Here is a 22,397-nt window from a genome sequence, read left to right as displayed (position 1 = left end):
TTTTTTTAAACCATACACATATTTTTGTAAAAACAAACTGGCGTGAGTAAATAGAAATCATAGAGCAGTGCAGCTCCCTTTTGTAAAACTAAAAGAATTAAAAATAAAAGTTCATTGGTGATTAGTCATGCTGTCAGGCCACTGCTAGGAGTGTTCTTCTCATTTGCTCTGGCCTATTCGCTGGCTCAGAAACAGAACTGTGCAAGATACAAAGTTTTTTTTTTTTTGTTAAGTTTTTTTGTTGGTTTTATAAAATAAACGTTTTAAGGAGGACCTGGAGAGAGAGCACTTACGGCTAATATAAGTTCTGAAGAAACTATACAAAATTTAATACCAAAAAAAGTACCAGGATCATTCCAATCATCAGAACAGTGTCGTTATAGGGAAAAGTGTCATGAGGTCTCACTGTGCCTGGGTCACTTTCAGATGGCTGCCTCGTTGATGGCTTCTCCTGAACAACACCTCTGAGAAAAAAAAACAACCTTTGGAAATAAAAAAAAAAGCATTAAAAGGCTTCTGCTTCTACTGATTCTTGCTTCTCAAGGTCTTTGAACACTAAGAACAAGATCCACGAACACAACAAAGAGTCTGACGTAAAAACCAGAGGACAAATAAACAGCACTGGGAGGTTTGCAGCTTTGTTTCACCCTAAACCTCCATTACAGCTCCACAAAAAGTGATTATCGCCACATTGATTTGCATGGGTTTTGATCCATTAGGTCTTTTGACTTGGTTGGTTTATGATGTCCGATACATCCTACATGCTCTCTCCGCTCAGCAGGTCTCCCGGGAGCAGAGTGTTAATTGGGATGGGGCTGCCGATTACCCTGGTGTCGTCTCCATTTGGGGGAGCCCACAATCTGGAGTACTGCGGCACACCTCCCCACAGCAGGTCGCCTCTGTTTCCGCTGCTGCTGTTCCCGGTACTGCAGACTGTCTTGGTACCTCCTCCACCCCCGCTCCAGAGGCCTGTGGGGTGGCTGGCAGCAGGGTTGCCCAGCCGGGGTTGATTGGAGCCTGGTGCTGGGCTGGCCTGCCAGCTGGTGGTGGGGGTAAGGGACTGGCCCTGTGCAAAGAAGCGGTTCACATCGTCCTCACCGGCAAACTCTGCCAGGATGGTAGTGTTACCCAGCACACACCTTGAGAGGCAGACAAACAGTTGGAAGGGATTCAAGTATTAAAAAGTTTTCTTGATGGATAACACATAAAATCAGCTTGAAGAGAGAAAGTTGCACATTTATCTATAGGACTTGAATTTAGAGAAAAAAATGAAGAAACAACATACAGCTAACACTATAAATCGTAAATAAAAGCTATTCTCGAAGATCCTCTTAGGCTTTGTCCCAAATGGCACATTTCATGTGCACTTGCAGTCTTGTGGACATACAATGGCGGTCGTGTGCACACGACTGTAAAGTCCGTGAGGCCGTAGGGCTCTGTAGCAGACTTCTACCCGACAGTCAAAGAGGCATCACGTCACAAAAGTGTGGACTCAGAGGAAGACCGTGGGGGTTTAGGGTGCCATTTGGGACAAGGCCTCAGAGAAGTTTGAAGTAGAAGAGCTTGTAGTCTTACATGTGCAGGGATTTTTGGGCTTTGGCAGCCTCCTCCTTGGAGCTGTAACGTACAACAGCATTGCCCTGCGTCAGGTTCAGATGGAAGGTAATGAGAGGGCCGTGCTGCATGCACAGAGTACGCAGGGTGGAGCCGTCAATCTGATGCACACAAATAGATACATTTTTAAATAAATTGTTATTCACATTCAAGTGCTAAGGGGCAGTTCAGAGAGAATGCGTTCTTGCATTAATAACAGGGACGGAACAGTAAAAAGAAGCTGCACAGAACGCAAGGGTTTTGAAATGCACTTTTTAACGAGGTTATGTTATAGCAAAAACAAACATAAAAGCTGGAAAACACTGCACTACTTTCAAAATCTGAACAGATTTTAAACACTATAGGCATAAAAGGCTTGCCAAGAGTGTAAATGGTTAAAGAAGAAAAACTAGGCATCATGCAGGATCACACACTACCAGACTTTACACACACACATTGAACACAAAGAAATCTGTCTCGTTGCTAGGAGGTGAATGACAAATAAAAACAACGTGTTCTAAAATCAGCTCAAAAAAATATCTTTGATATCCTATGACTGGACTGATTTTGAAGTGTAGGAACTTGATTTTTAAGTGTGTATAACTACCTACCTCCTATTTTAATGCTGAAAAAGATGCATAGATGCTACTGTAAACATACTCAGAATAAGCCTGCCTATGGCTTCTTCTGATTGGCCCAGTGTTTTGAAATTGATATTCATGAGGTTCGCTGTATGTCAAAACTTCTTTTTGAACTCATGTGTGAGATGTTGGAAAAACAGCGAGACATATTGCAGCAGTAAAAAAAAAAAAGTTTTTATAGAAGATGTTTTAAAAAACCTTTATATTGAAAAAAATTTAAAATCAGCAGAGTGCAACTAAAAAAGTATAGTGCAAAATGCTACATAAAAAACTCAACACCTTTGTTACATAAAAAGTGACATACCTGTACATTTCTGTACTCTCATGCGATATGAATCTGAATAAATCATACTAGTTTTCACAGTAATATAAATTGTTTGCTCTATGCACCTGAGGAGTGAGGTTTCTCAGTACCAGCCAGCTGCTTCCTCTGTTGGGACTGTCAGTGCTCCAAGTTCCCCCTTCTATAACAAAAAATAACGAGAGACAGGTTTGGAAAAACGTTGCAGCTGAGCATATTTTCCACTAAATTCTTGACTTCTGCCCATTTGCAACTCTAAACACAACTTGAGACAGACAGAGGGAAGTCTGACTGGTCGGCCACACTACAGCAGAATCTCGTGAGTAGCTGGTTTTGCTGCTTTGTACCACACAGGTGTACTGAGGATTTACCTGAGGAGTAAGAGCTGGTCCAGCCCTGGCTGAGGCCAAGAGAGTTTCCTCCCCAGGTGGAGGAGGGCTTGGTGTTGGTCAGGCCTGGAGGGGGGCGTGAGGGAGCACTGGAGTTACGTGTCCCTGTGGAAACCTTCCATAACTCATGAGATAAAGAGGCCTGTGTGTGGGAGATGGGTCCAGGGGACCAGGTAGACTTCATTTCCAAGAGTTTACCTGAAGAAAGGGAGGAGAGGAGGAAAGAGAGGGACAAATGAATAACAGCAGTAGGTACAGTCACCACCCATCATTGCCTCTAAGGATTGGTTAAAACAGAAATTAGTTCTGGTTGGGATTATGCAAACAGCCACAATGGGGTAGAGCAAGTCCATTCCAATGGCTATTTATTTCAAATAAATGCTGTTCTTTTTAAATTTCTATTCATCAAAGAATGCTAAAAAAAATTTAATCACAGTTTCCACAAATATATTAAGCAGCACAGCTATTATTTTATTACTAAGAATTATTTACTGAGCACCAAAACAGCATATTAGAATGATGGGACACTGAAGACTGGAATAATGACTGCTGAAAATTCAGCTTTGCCATCACATGAATAAATAAGATTTTAAATATTTTATTTAAAATATTAAAACAGAAAACAGTTTGTAGTACTATTTCTCAATATTACCGTTTTAGTGTATTATACATAAATAAAAGCAGACTAGGTGAGCCTTAAAAAATATTACTTATCCTATACTTTTTAATAGTTATCACTAAAAACCTTGACAGTATTACCGAAACGGAAAATCAGGGAAACTGTGTGATTAAGACTTTGATTTAACAAAATGTTATAAGGAATTATGTGTTCAGCTTTCCATATGTGACCAACATTTTTTAGAATATTGTAAACTTTTATTATAATAAAATTATAAATGTCTGCTCGTATAACCTACTGCAACCTCCCTCAGCAGGTGTTTTAAACATTAAAATATTCACTATATATATATATATATATTCATATACATACATACATACATAGATACATACATAGACTTAAAATGAGTTTATTGATTCTGACAAGGATCAACATTTAAAACAGCAAAAAGTATAACAGAACAAGGGTGAATGTGGGTTTTAGGAGAACACAGACTTGGTGAGGGCCTGTCCAGGTGTAAGGATAAATAAGGGTAATTAGGTCTAGTGTGGGGCAGGGCTGTTTAGGATTTAGGGCTCTACCTGGACTGTTAGCGTCCCTCTCGTTCTGAGAGGACAGACCGAACGAGTTACAGGCACTGACTGACCACTCACTCGAGGAAGACATAGTCCCATTCTGAGATGGGGACGAGGCTATTGTGGCCATTTGTCCCAAGTGGATAGCAAAAGGGGCATGACGAAACAGTGAAATACATTTATTGTGTAATGATCCTTAAAATAGTGATTTCTGTTATAGCTTTAAAGTTGACAGGCAATGTTCATTTAGCAGTAAATATTTCAGAAATTTTAAGTAACAAGCTCTGTTGGTCTGTTAAAACTTATTTCATATGCCATCAATCATTCATACCTCCAGTCCTGTCACGTAACAGGTAGCGATTCACATCCTGTATGTTAGTGTTAATGGTGGGGCCACTTGGAACACTTCCTGGGGTCATGTTTGGGTCATTCTCAGGGTCAATGTTCTGCAGACCTTTCCATGGCACCCCAGGGCAGAATTCTGAGATAAAGCAAGAACATAATTGGTTGTCCAGCATCAAGACTCAAAGTATGTAACAGGGGTCGGCAACCTTTTGGTCATGAAGTTCCATCTTTAATTATTTCTGGTTAATTACTGTGCCATCTCATACACATAATAAAAAAAAAATATATATATATATTTTACCGTGATCAGTGTGGATAATATGCCACTGAAGCTTACCAGGAGGCCAGTTGATATTGGAGTTACTAGACATTTTCTCATTGGGACTTTTGCCTTGTGTCCAGCTCTCTGGAGACATCAAGGTGCTGGTGGGGGATTCAGAGCTTGACATCAGATTGTATGGGCTGAAGGAATCTTCCATGGTGCTCTTTCCGACAGGAACATGGGACTGAGCAGAAGAAATTGAACCTGAAACCAAAGAACAGTCTCTTTAATCTGTCTATTCACAGGAGGTTTTACTCAAAACATCATATAATAAAATATTTAGAGACTAAGCAACCCACAATCTGAATAATAAAATTCAAGATTACAGGCTTGAGCTTTTGTCCTCAGCTGAACTCACTCCAGTAAACTGCAGCGGCTTGGCTGGACGTACTGTTCAGGCAAGGTTTACTGAGAACAAATGCCAAGGAAGGATAATATTTTAAAAGGCCCTGCTGACAAAAATAACTCTGGAATGTCAGCAAGCACTTAACTTGAAAGGGAGTTTTGTCTGTCCTTTTGAAATACACAAATCTCAGGGACAGAATTTGTGACTCAGTGTCTGGAGTTTGATGTTTGATTAAAAATATTGCTGTGTTTTCAATGAGTGGAATGTTGTTTGTGGAAGCAGAAGTCTTTTAAAGGATGTTAGACCTAGAATCTATCATATGATTGTCTTGACATTATAGATTCGATTAGATAAACTTATGTATGTCACAGCGCAAAATCAAGCCCATAATATGTCTGGAGCAATGAATAAATTAATACCGTGCTTGTTGAGGTTTGCCTCCATGTGCTGAGCGCTAGCTGACAGGGAATCTATGGAGTTTGAATGAGTCCACTGCGAGAGCCGGGATTGAGGCTGAGGGGGGTCTTTGAGAGATAGACTTCCCACCTCCATACAGTTTACATTCGTGTTCGGGTTCAAACCAGCTACAGGGGGGAGACAAAGAGACAAGGAAATTAATGCACATTCACACACAAACACAAGGGGAAAAAATGTCAAGATCAAAATAACTAAAAAACTATAGCTTGGCAATCAATGAATCAAAAAAGAATCAAATTTACTACACAATATTCTAATACATTATTCACTTATAACAATATTTGCGGCGAAAACCCCCAATGAAGCCCCAAATGAAGATAATTGAAAGGCATTACATTGTTATGGCAAACAAAAAGAAGAATTTAAGTACAGTACATTTAAGTGACAAAATACATTTCATTAAACTTTTTATTGCATAGTTTTTATGTTTTTTTAATGAAACTAAAGCAATGTTTTAAAATGACAGTCCTACTATTATTACAAACGATACAGAACTCAGTGCAACTATCAGCTACTATATAAAATTTACACTTTGTTTTAAGATTTGCTTGACACTGTGTAATTATACAAACAATTACTGAGTAATATCAATTAAAAACATGGACTTACTATAAGGTTAGGATTTGTATTAGTGTTAGTTGTTTGTAATTCTGCATAATTTACTGGTATTACTACAGTAAGTACATGGAACATGCATAACATGGACATTGTAATATAAAGTGACAAGTGCGCACACAAACACACACACACACACAAACACACACACACACACACACACACACACACACAGTAAGCATACACATGCAGGAGTGTGTCCACATGAGGCTTGTTCTCTTACAGAGTGTATAAGGGCTGAAGGAGTTTGGAGAAGACTGCTGCTCTTTGGTCTGCAGGTCTGAAACGGAGAGGCCTGAAGTCTGAGGATGACCCGTGAAAGTATCCAGGCTTGCCTTGCTAAGATTTGGGTGCAGGCCAGTGTGAGAGGAAAGTGGAGGCTGCTGCTGTTTCATAAGCAGGGCCTGGGCCAGCTGACGCTGGTGCTGCTGGATCTGCTGCTGCATATTTGTGATTGTACGTGCAACCTGTGTGAGAGGACGACAGTGATCATCATTTTCATTGTATATGGAACATTATTTGTCATAGTCATCAAAAGATAACTACAAGCTAATATTTTAGGACTAGAATTACTGTAAGTTTATAAATGTCAGGGCCAGTAAAATTAGTCTGTCATACTTGCTGCTCTTGTTGTTTGATGGGACCAGAGACATTACGCTGAGCCTGCATCATTTGCTGCTGAATCTGCAAACGCTGATACGCCTGACAAAAAGAGAAAAAGACACAATTTGAGAAAGAGAGGAAATTACAGAGAAATGGAAAGAAGTAGAAATAGAGATATAAAGGTGATGGGGTCATTATCAAGACAGAAAGCGCTAGCATCTCACTCCCTGCAGACAGGCCAGTGGGTAGACAACAATCATTGGTATTCATGTGGAAACAGGAGAGCAGGAGAGTGAACTGTGTGACTCACCGCCTGCAGTTGTTGTAGTTGGTACAGCAGGGTCATTTGTTGAGGATTTATTGGTGAGGTTAAAAGTGCAGGATTCAGTCCAATGTTTTTTGCCGCAAACTGTAATAGCTGTGCTTGAACCTACAGGAAAAAAAACAAAACCAAAAACCAACCGGTTTGTGCAAAGCCTGATGATCCATGTTATCCACCATGATTTGAAAATGTTCCAAAGAGAATCTTGTGTGTTTTAGTGGAAGCAAGGAAATCTGACTTCCTGATGAAAATGAACAGATTTTCATTTTTGAGCAAACTACCCCTTTAAGTGACATTTAGATTCAGTACCATATATATTGTACAATGAAAATAATTCAGTAACACTTTAGTATAGGGACCAACTCTCACTATTAACTAGTTGCTTATTAGCATGCCTATTAATAACATATTGGCTGTTTATTAGAACTTAAAATGCACATATTGTGCATGACTATATTCTATATCCCTAATCCTACCCAATACGTAAACTTAACAACTACCCTACTAACTATTAATAATAGGGATGCACCGATACCGATACTGGTATCGGTATCGTCCCGATACTGAGCTCCTGTACTCGTACTTGTTAAAATGCCCCGATACCAAACGCCGATACCACAGCATGTGATCAGTGCCATATTCAGACAAAGATACACCGACAACAGAACAACAGACAGCAGAATGGAGTTAAGGATGTCTACTACGAAGTATATGTATGCAATGAATATAACGTTAAACATTCAGCACTATAGTTCATTTATGCAAGTGAGGATAGCAAAATAAAGTAAATTGTGACAAATCATACAAAAAAATTCTTCATACAGTGGAGTACCAGTAAAATTGATACACATTTGGGACCAAAAATTATTCAGAGACCAGATATAATTTTTGATATTTTTTTACTAGTGGGTGCAGGACACTATAGTTCATTTATGCAAGTGAGGATAGCAAAATAAAGTAAATTGTGACAAATCATACCAAAAAATTCTTCATACAGTGGAGTACCAGTAAAATTGATACACATTTGGGACCAAAAATTATTCAGAGACCAGATATAATTTTTGATATTTTTTTACTAGTGGGTGCAGGACACTATAGTTCATTTATGCAAGTGAGGATAGCAAAATAAAGTAAATTGTGACAAATCATACCAAAAAATTCTTCATACAGTGGAGTACCAGTAAAATTGATACACATTTGGGACCAAAAATTATTCAGAGACCAGATATAATTTTTGATATTTTTTTACTAGTGGGTGCAGGACACTATAGTTCATTTATGCAAGTGAGGATAGCAAAATAAAGTAAATTGTGACAAATCATACCAAAAAATTCTTCATACAGTGGAGTACCAGTAAAATTGATACACATTTGGGACCAAAAATTATTCAGACCGAGTCTGGGGAAATAAAATGAAGTTGAGGTTTGCATGAAGCTGGATGACAGCATGCCCAGGAGACTACAGGCTGTCATTAAGGCTAAAGGTTGCCCGACTAAGTATTGATAGTTGTGTAAATACTGTCATACTAACAGCTGTCTAATTTTTGGTTGATTGTAATCTATTACATACCTTTCTATCAAAGTTATCTAACATTATCAAGCTGAATTTGTTCTGACACAGTTTAACTCTGAGTTCTTGTCATATTTTATTACCATTTTCTAAACTATAGCGAATAAACTGTGATAATGTGAGAAATGTTGAAGGTGTCAGAATAAATTTTGGCTTGGCTGTATCTATTTGATAAATGAAGTTAACCAACTAACATTACACATACTCTTTTGGTTTCTGTACCCAATATTTAAAAAATGTACAAATGCAATAAAAATATTGGTATCGGTACTCGGTATCGGCAAGTACCAAAAATAAAAGTATCGGTATCGGCCGAGTACTGGAAAAAGTGGTATCGGTGCATCCCTAATTAATAAGCAGCAAATTAGTAGTTTATTGAGGCAAAAGTCGTAGTTAATGGTTTATAGCAAGAATTGGACCTTAAAATAAAGTGTGACCAATAATCGCAAACTATGCCACAGAAGAACGGTTGAAGTATTTTTTCCATAACATTGAAGTTGATGGGGACCATTAACTGTTTGGTTACCCATATACTTCGAAATATTTTCTTTTATTTACAAGTTGAAGGTGAGTAAATAATGACAGAATTTTCATTTTTGGGTGAAATATCTCTTTAAGTAACAGCCCTGTAGTGTCTTATTATTCTTCTGGTGATTGAGTTTGGGTTCTTTGCCACTGTTGCCTTCTGGCTTGCTTTATTTGGGGTCTGAAAGACACTTAACTTTCAGTAATTTATCAACATGACCGCACTGACTGACACAATCAGATGAAAACAATACTTGAACTGAATTAAGCTGGATGATGGGACTATTGTTTTCTGTAGAGCTGCTTTACATCAACACTGTTGTTGAACTGAACTGAATCAGCACTGAACTGACTTGAGTTGAATAACAACATTGCTTATAGCTGATTAAATTCACACTGTTATGTTATCTGAACTGACTTTAGCTAAATAATGACACTGTTGTGTGTTGTCTTTTAGAGCTGCTTTAAATCTGAACTGTCTCCATAGCTTAGCTTCCATAATTAATTCTGCTGTTTTCTTGTTTATCTCTCTGAAGCTGCTTTGACACAAACGGTACTGTATAAAGCACTATGAGAAATTTATATATACATATTTGTGTAAACATTTTACATTTATTTAGGTAAGATGCATTTGTGTGAGCATTTGGGGAAATATTTATGCTTTTACTTGTGTATTTATGAATTGTGTTTTGAATTTACGAATCGGATTTTGTAAATGTAAATTGTGCTGTGAATTTATGAATTTTGTTTTGTAAATGTGTTATTTTTGAGGCTGATCTGTCTCCATATTCTGACTAGATGATTGATTGAATTTAAGAATTTGAGAAGCTACAAACATTTAATTAGGTTAGAAAAATTTGCCCTTAGAAATGTAAAAAATGCCCTTGGATTTTGTGCAGATGCAGGCACTATGGAATTTGAAATAATAGATGCAATTTGTACCTGAGGGGTGAGAAGCTGAGGCACTTGAGCACGTAGAGTAGGCTGGGCGGAGCTAAGAGGTGGCACTGGTGGCTGAGGGGGCGGGGCCTGCTGCTGCATGACCCGAGTTTGTGCTGCTCCGTTAGTGCCGAACATTCCATTCTGCATCTATAAAACAAAAGAGTGGGGGTGGGGATCAATACAAATGAAATGCTTTTATATACTCTAAATGGCTGGATGCACTTAACAAGAAAAAAATCAGATCAATTTCAGCACAAATTTAAATCTGTCTTACGATGCAGCCTCTTAAAAAAATTAATGTGCTTTTAACATTGACCTGAACACAACGTCAAATTCTGAACACAATGTCAAATAAATATTACACAATGTCAATTTCAAATAACTTAATTTCACCACTCCAGCCTTATAGTGGCTTTTTAACAACACAGGGCTCCAGACTACGACTAAAACAGTCGCATTTGTGACCAAAAATATTAATTTGCGAGTGAAGTTTTTGCTGAGGTCGCCACTGCCGACTAGGCCCATATATATTTACATGTTATAACTTAAAAATTTGCATGTAATGCCTTTTTTCCTGATTGTTTTGCGATCACATCTTTTGTTATGTTCACGTATTAAATTGAGACGATGCGCATTTAAGTTTTAGTGGAAAAAAGAGTTTCAAACAGTCCTCATCTCTGCCACACAGCAGCATTGTCACACACCTGCTAAACGCAGCTCAGTTGAACAGCGCGAGAGAGATCGAAATGACGGAGACGTGCGAAGTGAAAGTGCAGAAAAGCCGCGGTCTATTTCGTGCACAACTTGAACAAACTACAACAGGTAAAGCTGTCAGCTGTGTGGATATTGGCAATATCGTTAACAATTCTCGTTTATAATCATTAATAATATGGCTTCTTCTTATCAAGATCTTAGTCTATGCTGTGCTCTGTTAATGCAATGTTAATGTTAATTCTGTTTCGATACTTTTTAATAAACAAAGTACCAGCTTTAAAATTTTTTCAAATTCATAACGAAATTCAAACAATAAATGCAGTTTTGACGCTCTTTAGTGCGGCAGACAGCTAGAAAAATAACTATAAATAAGAGCTTTTTCTATATTTATGCGCTATTTCATATTAATATTTTTACTTAACCTGTTGTCTACATGATTCAACTCCTCCTATAAAATTACTAATTAAGAAAAACAGACTGAAAGTGTGAAAGATATACACTCTTAAAAATAAAGGTGCTTAAATGGTTCTTCACAGAACCATTTTTGCTTCCACAAAGAATTATTCAGTCAAAGGTTCTTTAAAGAACCATCTCTTTCTCAACTTTTTATAATCTGAAGAACCTTCTTTCGCCACAAAGAACCTTTTGTGAAATGTAAAACCATTTAGACAAAAAAGGTTCTTCTGTGGCATCGTGAAGCAACTTTATTTTTAAGAGTGTATGACAACATTTACAGGATGCATTGAGGAGGAGCCCAAACTACACTCAGTGGCCAAGTGATGCTTATGGTCCACTATATTGGTACAGATTCTGTGTAATGAACAATTTTTTGTGACTGTATATTTCAAGTTGGAAAAGACATTTAGTTCTCACTTTAAGTGAACCTTAGTTCCCAGGTCATATACAAGATGGATTAAAATTATTGTAAAATTTAAGAAAAGATGAGACATAAACACATGACAGTATGATTGAAATGTTAAAATGTAAAAAATAAAAAATAAAAAATAATAAAACACGTTTATTCTGTGGCACCTAAAAAAATAATTTGGCGCCTAAGTTTTTTTCTTATAGGAGCCAATGGCTCCTTACTCGATTTTTTTGTCTGGAGCCTGCAACACTTAAAAAACAAAAACAAAATACAAAATAAGGAGTAAGGCATTATACCAGACAATGCAGCTTCATAGCTGCATCTAAATTTAAAACTCTTGTCTGCTATGCCTATGTCCTTTGCACAGATTTCACAACACTCACCTGTCTGTTGTTCAAGTTTTGCATGGACAGGCCAGAGGAGACCCCACTCAATCCGTGGCTAGGGAGGCTGCTATTGGCCAGTGGGAGCTTGAGGCCAGGAGAAGGCATAAACGGTGAGGTTGAAGCATCATCTGACAGCCTACCGTCCTGAGAGACCAGAAAATATGTTGCAAAAACTAGTCGTAAAATTTACCTAGATCAAATTTCTCTCTACTCCAGTCCAGAAAATTTCTTGGGACTTAAAAAAAAACAAAAACAACAACAGCAAAACAAACAAAAAACTATACCTTGTCTAGGAAGGGGGCACGATCCAGTGAGGGGTCTTTGGAGAGGTTTGTGGGTCGGCACACTATGGGCTTATTCATCCCATTACTGTAGTCTGACATGCCCATCCCCCGTTTGTCCAGTTCAGTTTTCTTCTCCAACAAAGCGCCTGAGGAAAAGGCAAGTACATAATCAGTGTTCTAGACCAAGACCATATGACTCACGGCATGTCTGTCTGCTGTTATGGGTTAACTTCAAAGTTTACTACGTACTCATGGCCTGATCCAGATTCATATTGTTGCTCTTTAGGGCTTCTTCTGCAGGATCCTTCTGTATCAGGTAAAAGAAAAATAATTGTTATGCTAAAAAAAGATTTATTTTACATATCTTGTTAATGACTTAAGCAACAAGTCTTTTCAGAGTAAATGTTTATGGCTTCAGCATACTGGAAAACCCATATCTGTAAGCTGCTTGATAAGTCTGGTCATAATCCAAACATCATCCTGCTTGTTGGAGACCTTGCCGTGTAAAGAACAAACAATAGCAATATTACATATGATATATATAAATAGTTTACATAAACAGTTTCTTAACCACACAGTAAGCATGTGACATGACATTACACAACAGAGCACTCATGGCTTTAAATGGTTTACCCTTTGTGTGCCCTTCTTGGATTGACCCCAGGAGTTACAAGAGGAATCTTGGGATGTAGGACTGTTCCACATGTCACCATCATCAGCATCCCAGTGGCCAGTGTTCATGCCAATCTCTTCCCCTCCTGATCCCCAGCCATCTTGCATAGATTTGGGACCTGGCAAAGCACCAATGGACAAGACTGCTCATAATCAAGGCTGTAACCAGCATATACATTTTATTAGAGCCTGACCGATTTATTGTTTTGCCGATTTTATCGGCCGATATGAGCCTGTCGCAGATATATCTGCATTGGAGTATATATCCCACAGATATGCCACCGATATGAACATTTTTTACAGAACATATAACGCAGATAAAATGCTTGTAAATGGTGTAATTACTTAGTTTGTCCAGCAGAGAGCGCTCCATTGTTTGCTACTGGCGACCCAGGTCACTGTAGTGACACCAGTCAACCGTTTCAACCGTAATTTTACAAAAATACGTGAAAAATTTTTGTGTGCAAAGAAAAAAAACTACTATATTCAACGATTTCTTCTCTTCCTGGACAGTCCTCCGCCATTATCGACGTATGCGTGTGGTGCTGCTGACGTAGCACACGCATGCACTTCACCTTGTTCACAAGCATTGGACAGCAATGCGCATGCATCGATAATTGCATGGGAGGACTGTCCCCAAAACAGAAGAAACAGAATAAAGTCTTTTTTTTTTTTGCACACAAAAAGTATTCTCGTAGCTTTTTTAAAAATACGGTTGAACCACTGATGTCACATGGACCATTTTAACCACATCCTTACTACATTTCTGTGCCTTGATCGTGGTAGGACCCTTGCTGTCTATGGGAGTGTCAGAGAGCTCTTGGATTTCATTAAAAATATCTTAATTTATGTTCTGAAGATGTTTGGATCGACATGAGGGTGAGTAATTATTGACAGAATTTTAATTTTTAGGTGAACTATCCCTTTAAAGGGTACCTATTATGTCCCTTTTTTCAAGATGTAATATAAGTCTCAGGTGTCCCTAGAATGTGTCTGTGAAGTTTCAGCTCAAAATACCCCACAGATCATTTATTATATAATTTTGAAAATGCCTATTTATTAGGGGTGTGCGATATGACGATTTTTGATCGTGGACGATAAAAATTTCTTCACGATCTGCTTTTGAAGAAATATCATAGTATCGTGCTACAAAGCACATTCTATCAGTTACAGTTCTGGTGCCTCCGTCTCAAGATACTGTACAACGCGACATCACATTCACTTCAGTGTTAACTCGGCGGTAGAGGTAATTTCACAGGACACTGCACTTACTCGCAATCGCAAAAGTACATTATTTGCATGTGCTTTAAAGCCTTGCCGGTTAAATGTTTCATTCGCACTCTGGTCTGACGTGCGCTTTTTCTGAGCATGTATACCCGAAGCGCGCGCACACTAAAAAGCCTGTCAAACAGTGCATGATTACTGAACTAAGTTATCTTTTGCGCTAATACTGTCAAAGCACACAAGGTTTACATATAGACTCAGTTGGTTATGTCTAAAATGAAAGTAAACAGTTAAGAGAGAAATGGATACGTGCCTGTATATTAGATGTGCAGGTCTTAAAGGGACAGTATTAAACATGCAGCCGGCGGTAATTAAAGGGATAGTTCACCCTAAAATTTAATTTCTGTCATTATTTACTCACATGTTGTCCCAAACTTGCATTAATTTCTTTCATTTGCTGAACTCAAAATAAGATATTTTGAAGAATGTGGGTAACCAAACAGTTGCTGGTCCACCTTAAATTTGATAGTAGGAAAAAAACAATACTACGGAAGTCACTGTGGACCAGCAGCTGTTTGGTTTTCCATGTTCTTTAAAATAGCATTTATGTTCAGCAGAAGAAAGAAACTCATTCAGGTTTAAAAAAACTTTTGAGTAAATGATGGTATAAATATAAAACACATGCTCCTGCTAAATACACCTATTGTACCTGAAAATAAAGCCCTGTTTGTTTTATTTGTATATTATGTGTAGTTGTAATGTGTATCTTTGTTCTTATTTTTTACAAACAAAGATAAAATAATGACAATAAAGATTTTTATCTTCGCCCACCTTGGCCTAAATATCAGCAATTTTTTTATTTTGTTACCTTTATTTTGATTTATAGGGATTAAAAAAAAGGAGCGGGTGGATTTTTATGATTTTAGGGTGGTTGTGTTCACACACTGCCAACACACATTTATGTTCAAACAACATGTACAAGCTAATTTCTGTGGCACCAGGGTCACCAAACGAATCTGCAAACATAATGACAGTTTTCAAACAAGCTTCTCAAATACTGCCCCGTTCTGTCACTGGTTGGAAAAACAGATAGCCCTGGCCCAAACCCACACCACTGGTTTTGTCAGTGTTTGCTTGTCAGGCTGGTTGAGATGTTCAAGCAAACAGCTATTTTTTTTAAATGCCAGAGAGCCACAGAATTTATATTTTATAATATAAAGTTGTCTCAGCGTGTAATATGGTATAGCATAAAGTATTTAGCAGAAAAAAACACAAACTTCACATTTACAGTGAAGTAATGCAATCAGTACTTGATTTATTCAACCACCAGAGGACAGTATAGTTTAACTTTATCATCAAATGGCAACAAAAAGAAATATAAATTACATATTTGAATACAGCACATTTAAGTATCAACAATGTCTTAGTTTCCAAACTTACCTTCCTGACAGGAGCCTGATCCAGCAGGTGCATTTCCTCTGCCATAAGGTCCACTGGAGTCATGGCCACCTTCACCCCATCCCCCACAGCCCCTAGAGGGCTGGACCCAAGCTGAAGTTCCATTGCCCACTGAAGAGTTAGAATTGGCTGGCTCGCCCCATGAAGAGGGTTCTGAGTTTGGCTGTACATTAGTGAGCTCTCCCCAGCCTGGTAATTAAAATACAGAAAATAAAATGGGGTTTTTATGTCCAAATAATCAATAAAGTATCAAAATAGTATCAATTATCAAAATAATTGTCCTACTTGTTTTGTATAATACAAAAGAAGCTTAACAGAGCACTGCATCAAATTAAGTCATCAAATTATTACTAACTGAAAACTTAGCACAAACAGACACTAATGATACACTGTAACAGAAATAAAGATATTATGGGTCAAGCTCTCAGGAATATGGACAAATCAGACTTTAAATTTCAATATTTAAAAAAATTTATCCCACATTGTTGCCAGAGTTGGACAAAAAAAATCCTGAGTATGATAACGGGGCGTCTAGGCCTAGAACGCAGCAGTCATAGGCATTTAATTCCTGGCTCAAACCTGAACCAGCTGGCAGGGGAGGGGCAGCAGAACGCACACTTAAGCATCTAAACTAGTGGATGTTTTTTTTATTTTTTTTTATTACAATGGACAACAGAGATGGCACTAACCTTGACTTCAACAATCTCAGCATATTTTACTAATGTTTGCTAGATGTATAGAGGAATAAAATTAGCTAAAATTCAGAGAAAAATATATGCATTCTCTTACCTGGGTTCAACACGGGCATTCTGTTGAGAGGAGATTCACCTTGATTGGGTGATCCATTGTTGTTGCTACCACTGACATGGTTCTGAGTGGGACCTTGGCTGTGGTGTTGGTGAGGCTTGCTATTGTTGTTTGGCCCAGTGAGGCTATTACTGTTGCTGGTTCCTGGATGATTTTGGGAGTTATTCCTGTCCCACATGTTTACACTCTTGCTGTAAGCACTGGGGTCACCCCAGGTGGAGGTCCCATCATCAATTTCCATTTTGCGACGAACAGAATAAGGAGAGGGTTCTTCCCAGCCTGTGGCCTCATCTCCCGGCTCCTGTCGCCCTCCTGATGCCCAGCCAGAGTTGCTCTGTTTCACAGAATTTGGGCCGCTCCATGATCCTATGCCTCCAGCTCCACCGTTGTCACATGTGGATTCCTGAAGTTTTCCACCCCAACCTTGGGCTGAACCATTGGAATGTTGAGCATCACCCCAACTACCACCCTGTGCTGGTGCTGCTTTACCCCACCCTCTCTGCGTTTCTTTCCAGTTTCTGTTGTCAGTGTCCCAAGAGGAACTTCCAGAGTCATTCTTTCGCATTTCTGAAGGGTCACTCCACTCTCCACTATTCCCACTGCCACTACTTCCCCAGCCTGAGGAAGTTTTGGTTCCATTACCCCAACCTTGTGTTTTCTTCTGAGAAGTACCATCATCCCAGCTAGGGGACTTTTCCTCAGCCCAGGATTGGCCATTACAGCCACTGGTATTGGGACCTTGAGCAACAGGATCACCCCAGCCACACTGGGATCCATTGGGAACTTTTTTATTTGCAGGAGGTTCCCCCCATCCACTGTTAGGCTGAGAAGAGGCTGAGACTGATCCTCCCCAGCCTGCATTTGGTATGGCCCTGCAAGATCCCTCGCTCTTGCTTGTCTCCATTCTAGGAGGTACACTGAGGTTGGGACTGGCACATCCAGGAGGAGGTGGTGCAGGTCCAGCTGAAGGTGTGTTGGAGGAAGACCCCCAGACCTCAGTCCCTGCACCATTCTTTTTGTCTGGACTTTCTTCCATTTCCCAAACAGTGTGTTGGCGAACTGGAGTCTGTCCCCAGCCTGTGTTGCAGAGGACACGTGGGTCCAAGTCCTGCCTTGGGAGTAAAGGGGCCAAATCATCACTTGAGGACCTTTCTCTTCTTCTTGGGTGGCCCTCACTACTGTCCCTGCTGCCCTCACTTGCTGGAGTATCAGGGCCCCAGGAACTCATATGGTCCTGGGAAGGACCATCATTTACATCCCATCCTGTACCGTCAGTGCTTGGTTGTTTGCCCCAGTCACCCCAGCCACCACCACTGCTAGCTCCTCCCTGCCCCCAAGAGGAGACGCCTGCAGAATCCCAGCCTGAGTCCTTTGATTCTCCATTTTTGGCATCGCCGTTGCCCCAGAAGGCAGTTCCATCTTCGCTGGCAGGCTCAGTAGGTGACTGACTGAGGTTTCCTCTCCAGCTGTTCACTGGACTCATTGGCTCTGGTTTACTGTTATTTGGTCCATCAGTTTTAAGGTTAGGAGGTTTCATGTTGAAAGATACATTTGTGGGTGACTGATGCTGTTCTGGGACATCCGGGTTGCCCCATGCACAGTCCCCTACAAGGTTTCCATTGACACAACCAATGCTGCCATTTCCATTGGTGCCATGAGGTGGTGCCACTCCTCCTTGGCCACACATACTGAGTGAAAGTGGATTTGAGCAAACCATGCTACTAGGGCCTGACCCTACCCCAGGACCCTCATGTCCAAGTGCTGGCCAAGCAGCAGGGTTGGCACTGGGATTTAGGTTCAGATTAGAGGCACCCCAGTTGGACTGCCCTCTACTGCCCATGGACAAGTCAATCTTTCCCTCTGAGACCCAGCCCCTGGTAGGGCCACTTTGACTAGAGACCATACTAGAAGAGAGATTAATGCTGGCTTTGCTGATTGGGTAATGACCCTGCTGGCTAGCTCCTGTAGCCATAATAGTGCTGCTACTGTTGCTGACGACCTCTGATGTGCGTTCAGCGTTCAAGGTGCATTCTGGTGTCTGGTGGCTCTTGCCGTATGTATTGGAAGGCCAAGTGTCGGTGTCGTTACAGTTAAAAATCACTTTATCCAGGTTGCTGCTGTTGCTTTTGCTGACTGGGATGCTCCAAAGACAATTCTCATGCTGGGCTCCCAGTCCACTTTGATGGGGAACACCTGTAAAATTAAAAATGTTATTATAGCAAAAAGAGATAAAAATATACATGACACTATTTATCTTAAAGGGGTCCTATTATGACTGAAACACCGTCTAAGCTGTTCGCCAATCACAACGCACTGGAATAGCTAACCAATCACATCACATTTCGTTTTTTCGGAAGGCGGCCTTCATCAAACCCGGAACTAATCGAGCCGTTTGTGCCAGACTGGGGAGAAAGGTATTGTAATAATGTAAATTATGTAAAAAAAATAATGCGTTTTTCGAACCACCAAGCATGAGAGCATGTTCTAGTACACCCCCAAAACAAATTCAAGACATTGAAAAAGAGCATAATAGGACCCCTTTAAAATAATACCAAGGGATATTATTTTTTATTTTAATTTTAGCATCTCCATCACTAAAAGGGAAGCTGAGGTGGAACAGTGTTCATTTACTGGAATGAAACCAAGACAAGCTCGTCATTCATCATTCCTTGTGGTCTGCCAAGTCCCCACAAAAATTAAGCTTCACCAACATGTTCCACGGATACTCAAGAGGATGAATACTAAACCAATATGTACATGTTTCTCTCTCACACACACAGCTTTACTTCTTTCCAGCTATAGTCAATCATGAGCCAGCAGGTAATCGATGGTGTGTAAATTATGGTAGAGAGCAGAAAGAGGGCATTGATCTACAATGCAAAAGCAAGTGCACTCTCCACAACCACTGAGAGTGTTCCTTAGAAACAGTATGCACATGTATTATCCACCCCCTTAGGGCATATGGCAGCTAGGCTATATGATTCACTGCATAAATCAAATATTGTGCTCATGACTAACCTAATGTTGAGTTAATAACATGTTGTACGCTTTTTATCCATTTCCTTGTTGAGTGCCTTCTTAAGCAACCAGTGTATTCTTTGTAAATGAATTTGCTATTTTACTAGAATGAGACTAAGACTTTAAAAATAATTTTCTGTGTCAGATCAAATAGATGTGGGGTTTATGATATCGCCTAGCCACAATACTGCCAGTGCCTCATAAAGCAGTTCTTCCATCTATACATTTATCCCCTTATTTCGCACAGCCTTATCACACAGGCTATAGTGCATTTCAACATCAACCATGCAACCACTGCTTAATTTTGCATTATCAACAAAGTAACAATTGAGCTGAAATGTCATTAGACTGACTTGGCACCACTGGCACAACTGCTACATTTGAATAATCTGACATCTGAGGTGTAGTGTTTTCATACTAACAGAAAGGCTGAATAAGCCTTTCTCCAAACGCTGATATGTTTGTTGAACAACATGTCAAAAATAGTGAATCTGACAAGAAAGAAACCAAATGTTTTTTTTTTGTTTTTTTGATGGAGCTCAGACAATCCAGCGACTTATTCTCCTGTAGCAAACATTTCTCAGGGACGCCATTTTATCAGACCTGAAATGCAGCCAAGAGAACAAGGCTGCTGTCTACAAGTCTGTCTCTCTCACTTTCATTCCCTTTTTCATTTTCTCCTCACACACCCTCCTCTGCTTGCTCTCGCTATTAGTCACATTCTCTCCCCACAGAGAGAAAGCAAGAAAAAAAAGGCTGCATGATAATTTAACCACACATAAGGCAGAGGCTTTTTCCTTTCACCTTGTTACTTGAGCATCCTGGACAAAACAAAACAAAACAAAATAGAAGACACAGGAAGTGGGAGTTTATATACCTAGAAAGTGGCTCCACATTACTAGTCTCAAAAAAGCGAGATAAAAATGTGACCATTCGACACCAACTTACTTCTGCAACTACTGCCTAAGAGTCTTTATGCAACATGCTGCTGCTGCCTGTAGTACCTCTGTCTTAAATGGAACAATAATTTGCTGAACAATTATTTGTGTTTCTGTTTTTCATCCTGGTGAATGCCCAGAAAGTTTCCAAAGTTTGGAAAATAACAGCAGACCCAAAAGGAAAGAAAAAAACTGAGATGTTTACCTAACCAATTTTGATTTTCTTAAAACTTTTGCTTTAATACAGTCTACAATTACAGCTTTCCAGTGCCAGACTTTCTCTAGCCAAAGTCTCAGTGACGTAAAAGACTGTGCTTTTGTCTGAAAATAACTTCCTTTCATACTAATTCTGTTCTCTGGATCAAAGGCCTCACTTCTTCTCAAGAGCGGAATGGCAAACATGTTTTAAAAGCTCATCAGTCATGTTTTCCACTTGTCAAAGTCAGATCACAGTGTTCTTTTAGAAGAACGCTGAGAGAAAGAAGAAAGAATTAGACTGAGTGACAAAAAAAAGAGAAAGAGAGAGAGACCCAGACGGGTATCAGCTGGGGAGACACTGTGCTAATGAAGCCACAGAGGGGGCTGGCATGTGAGACAGGGACCACCTCTAGTTTAGACACGGATGAGATCATATCTGTAACATAACTCAAGCACCACCCTGCTAATTTAGCATGTCCATGCCTTTATACCGGTCTCAATAATGCCTGTTCTATAACAAAACGAATCAAATCTAACTGCATGACTACAGCATACAGCACTTATATTGACAAATTCCACAATTGTGATTTGAACTGTTAAATGATATAACATCTCATATTCTGATGCTTTAAATATCTTAAAGGTGACATATCATGAAAATCTGACTTTTCCAGGTTTTAAGTGCTATAATCAGGTCCCCAGTGCATCTACCAATCAAGGAAACGTGAAAAAGATTAACCCAGTAACTTTGTTTTGGTAAGCTTTTTTCTGCAAGCGTTTGAGAAAACGAGCACGTCTGATTTCGCTCCCTTGGTGACGTGGCAAAAGGATCTCATTATAATATTACCGCCCCTTAATCTGTAAGTTTACACCCACGGCGCCGTTATTGTGTTTTCGCAAGCGCAAGCGGTGTATTAGTTCTAATGCCATGGCGAAAGATTGAGCAAAACATGGTAACTGTTCTGTCATTGGCTGCACAGACGAGCACAGAACACTATTTAGAGTCCCAGCCTCAGAGGAGACAAGACAGCAGTGGATTTATTGATTTATTTACTGTATATTGCTGTTGCCACAGATCTAAAATAAACATGCAATTTATTTCCCAGCTGTTTACCTTCACAGACATAACCGACTGTTTGTGTAACTCATGTGTGTTTTTAACGTAAACTTGTGTGTGAATGAGAACTTAATTTAGTACTCACATGCTGTCTGGTGGCCACTTTCTGTACGTGTGCTTCGGATGTGTGCTCTCAGAAAACCGTATATCAGAAGTTTAAACTCATATGGTTTAAAACGCATGATTTCAGAGCGATAAACATGATAATCAGAACCAAAACAGATGTCTTTAGCAGGTCCGAGCTGTAATGGCAGCTCTATTCTGGAAAAGGGGGCGGGGAGCAGAAGCTCATTTGCATTTAAAGAAACAGGCCAGAAAAACAGCGCGTTTCTGCTTCCACTCAAAATAGGCATTTTCAAAATGATATAATAAATGATCTGTGGAGTATTTTGAGCTGAAACTTCACAGACACATTCTGCAGACACCAGAGACTTATATTACATATTGTAAAAAAGGGCATAATATGTCTCCTTTAAGCGTAAAGGAGCAACCGTATCTAAAATGCTAGAAAAGAGAGAGTCCATAGTTT

General features: G+C 39.5%; 1 protein-coding gene across 2 annotated transcripts in view; it reads right to left on the bottom strand.

The window, feature by feature from the left end:
• Window positions 1-22,397, bottom strand: part of LOC107754870 (trinucleotide repeat-containing gene 6C protein-like) — a 68,696-nt gene continuing 46,299 nt past the window's right edge. The window contains exons 5-23 of one of the 2 annotated variants that reach the window (XM_016571482.1): window positions 16,580-18,790; window positions 15,773-15,979; window positions 13,070-13,227; window positions 12,860-12,931; window positions 12,686-12,743; window positions 12,437-12,582; window positions 12,150-12,296; window positions 10,185-10,331; window positions 7,137-7,256; window positions 6,842-6,925; window positions 6,447-6,690; window positions 5,551-5,715; window positions 4,801-4,989; window positions 4,450-4,599; window positions 2,907-3,122; window positions 2,625-2,698; window positions 1,576-1,715; window positions 746-1,139; window positions 1-700 (exon numbers count right to left, since the gene is read on the bottom strand). In XM_016571482.1, the coding sequence (XP_016426968.1) occupies window positions 758-1,139; window positions 1,576-1,715; window positions 2,625-2,698; window positions 2,907-3,122; window positions 4,450-4,599; window positions 4,801-4,989; window positions 5,551-5,715; window positions 6,447-6,690; window positions 6,842-6,925; window positions 7,137-7,256; window positions 10,185-10,331; window positions 12,150-12,296; window positions 12,437-12,582; window positions 12,686-12,743; window positions 12,860-12,931; window positions 13,070-13,227; window positions 15,773-15,979; window positions 16,580-18,790 (4,910 nt within the window). In that variant the 3' untranslated portion in view covers window positions 1-700; window positions 746-757. Of the gene's footprint in view, window positions 1,140-1,575; window positions 1,716-2,624; window positions 2,699-2,906; window positions 3,123-4,449; window positions 4,600-4,800; window positions 4,990-5,550; window positions 5,716-6,446; window positions 6,691-6,841; window positions 6,926-7,136; window positions 7,257-10,184; window positions 10,332-12,149; window positions 12,297-12,436; window positions 12,583-12,685; window positions 12,744-12,859; window positions 12,932-13,069; window positions 13,228-15,772; window positions 15,980-16,579; window positions 18,791-22,397 lie in introns of both variants that reach the window. The other variant, XM_016571481.1, reaches the window with a different exon arrangement.

This window comes from Sinocyclocheilus rhinocerous, unplaced genomic scaffold, assembly GCF_001515625.1.
Source record: "Sinocyclocheilus rhinocerous isolate Xijiao unplaced genomic scaffold, SAMN03320098_v1.1 scaffold4035, whole genome shotgun sequence".
Lineage (NCBI taxonomy): Eukaryota > Metazoa > Chordata > Actinopteri > Cypriniformes > Cyprinidae > Sinocyclocheilus > Sinocyclocheilus rhinocerous.
Note: the sequence above shows the minus strand (reverse complement) of the source record. Positions and strands in the feature narration are given on the sequence as shown.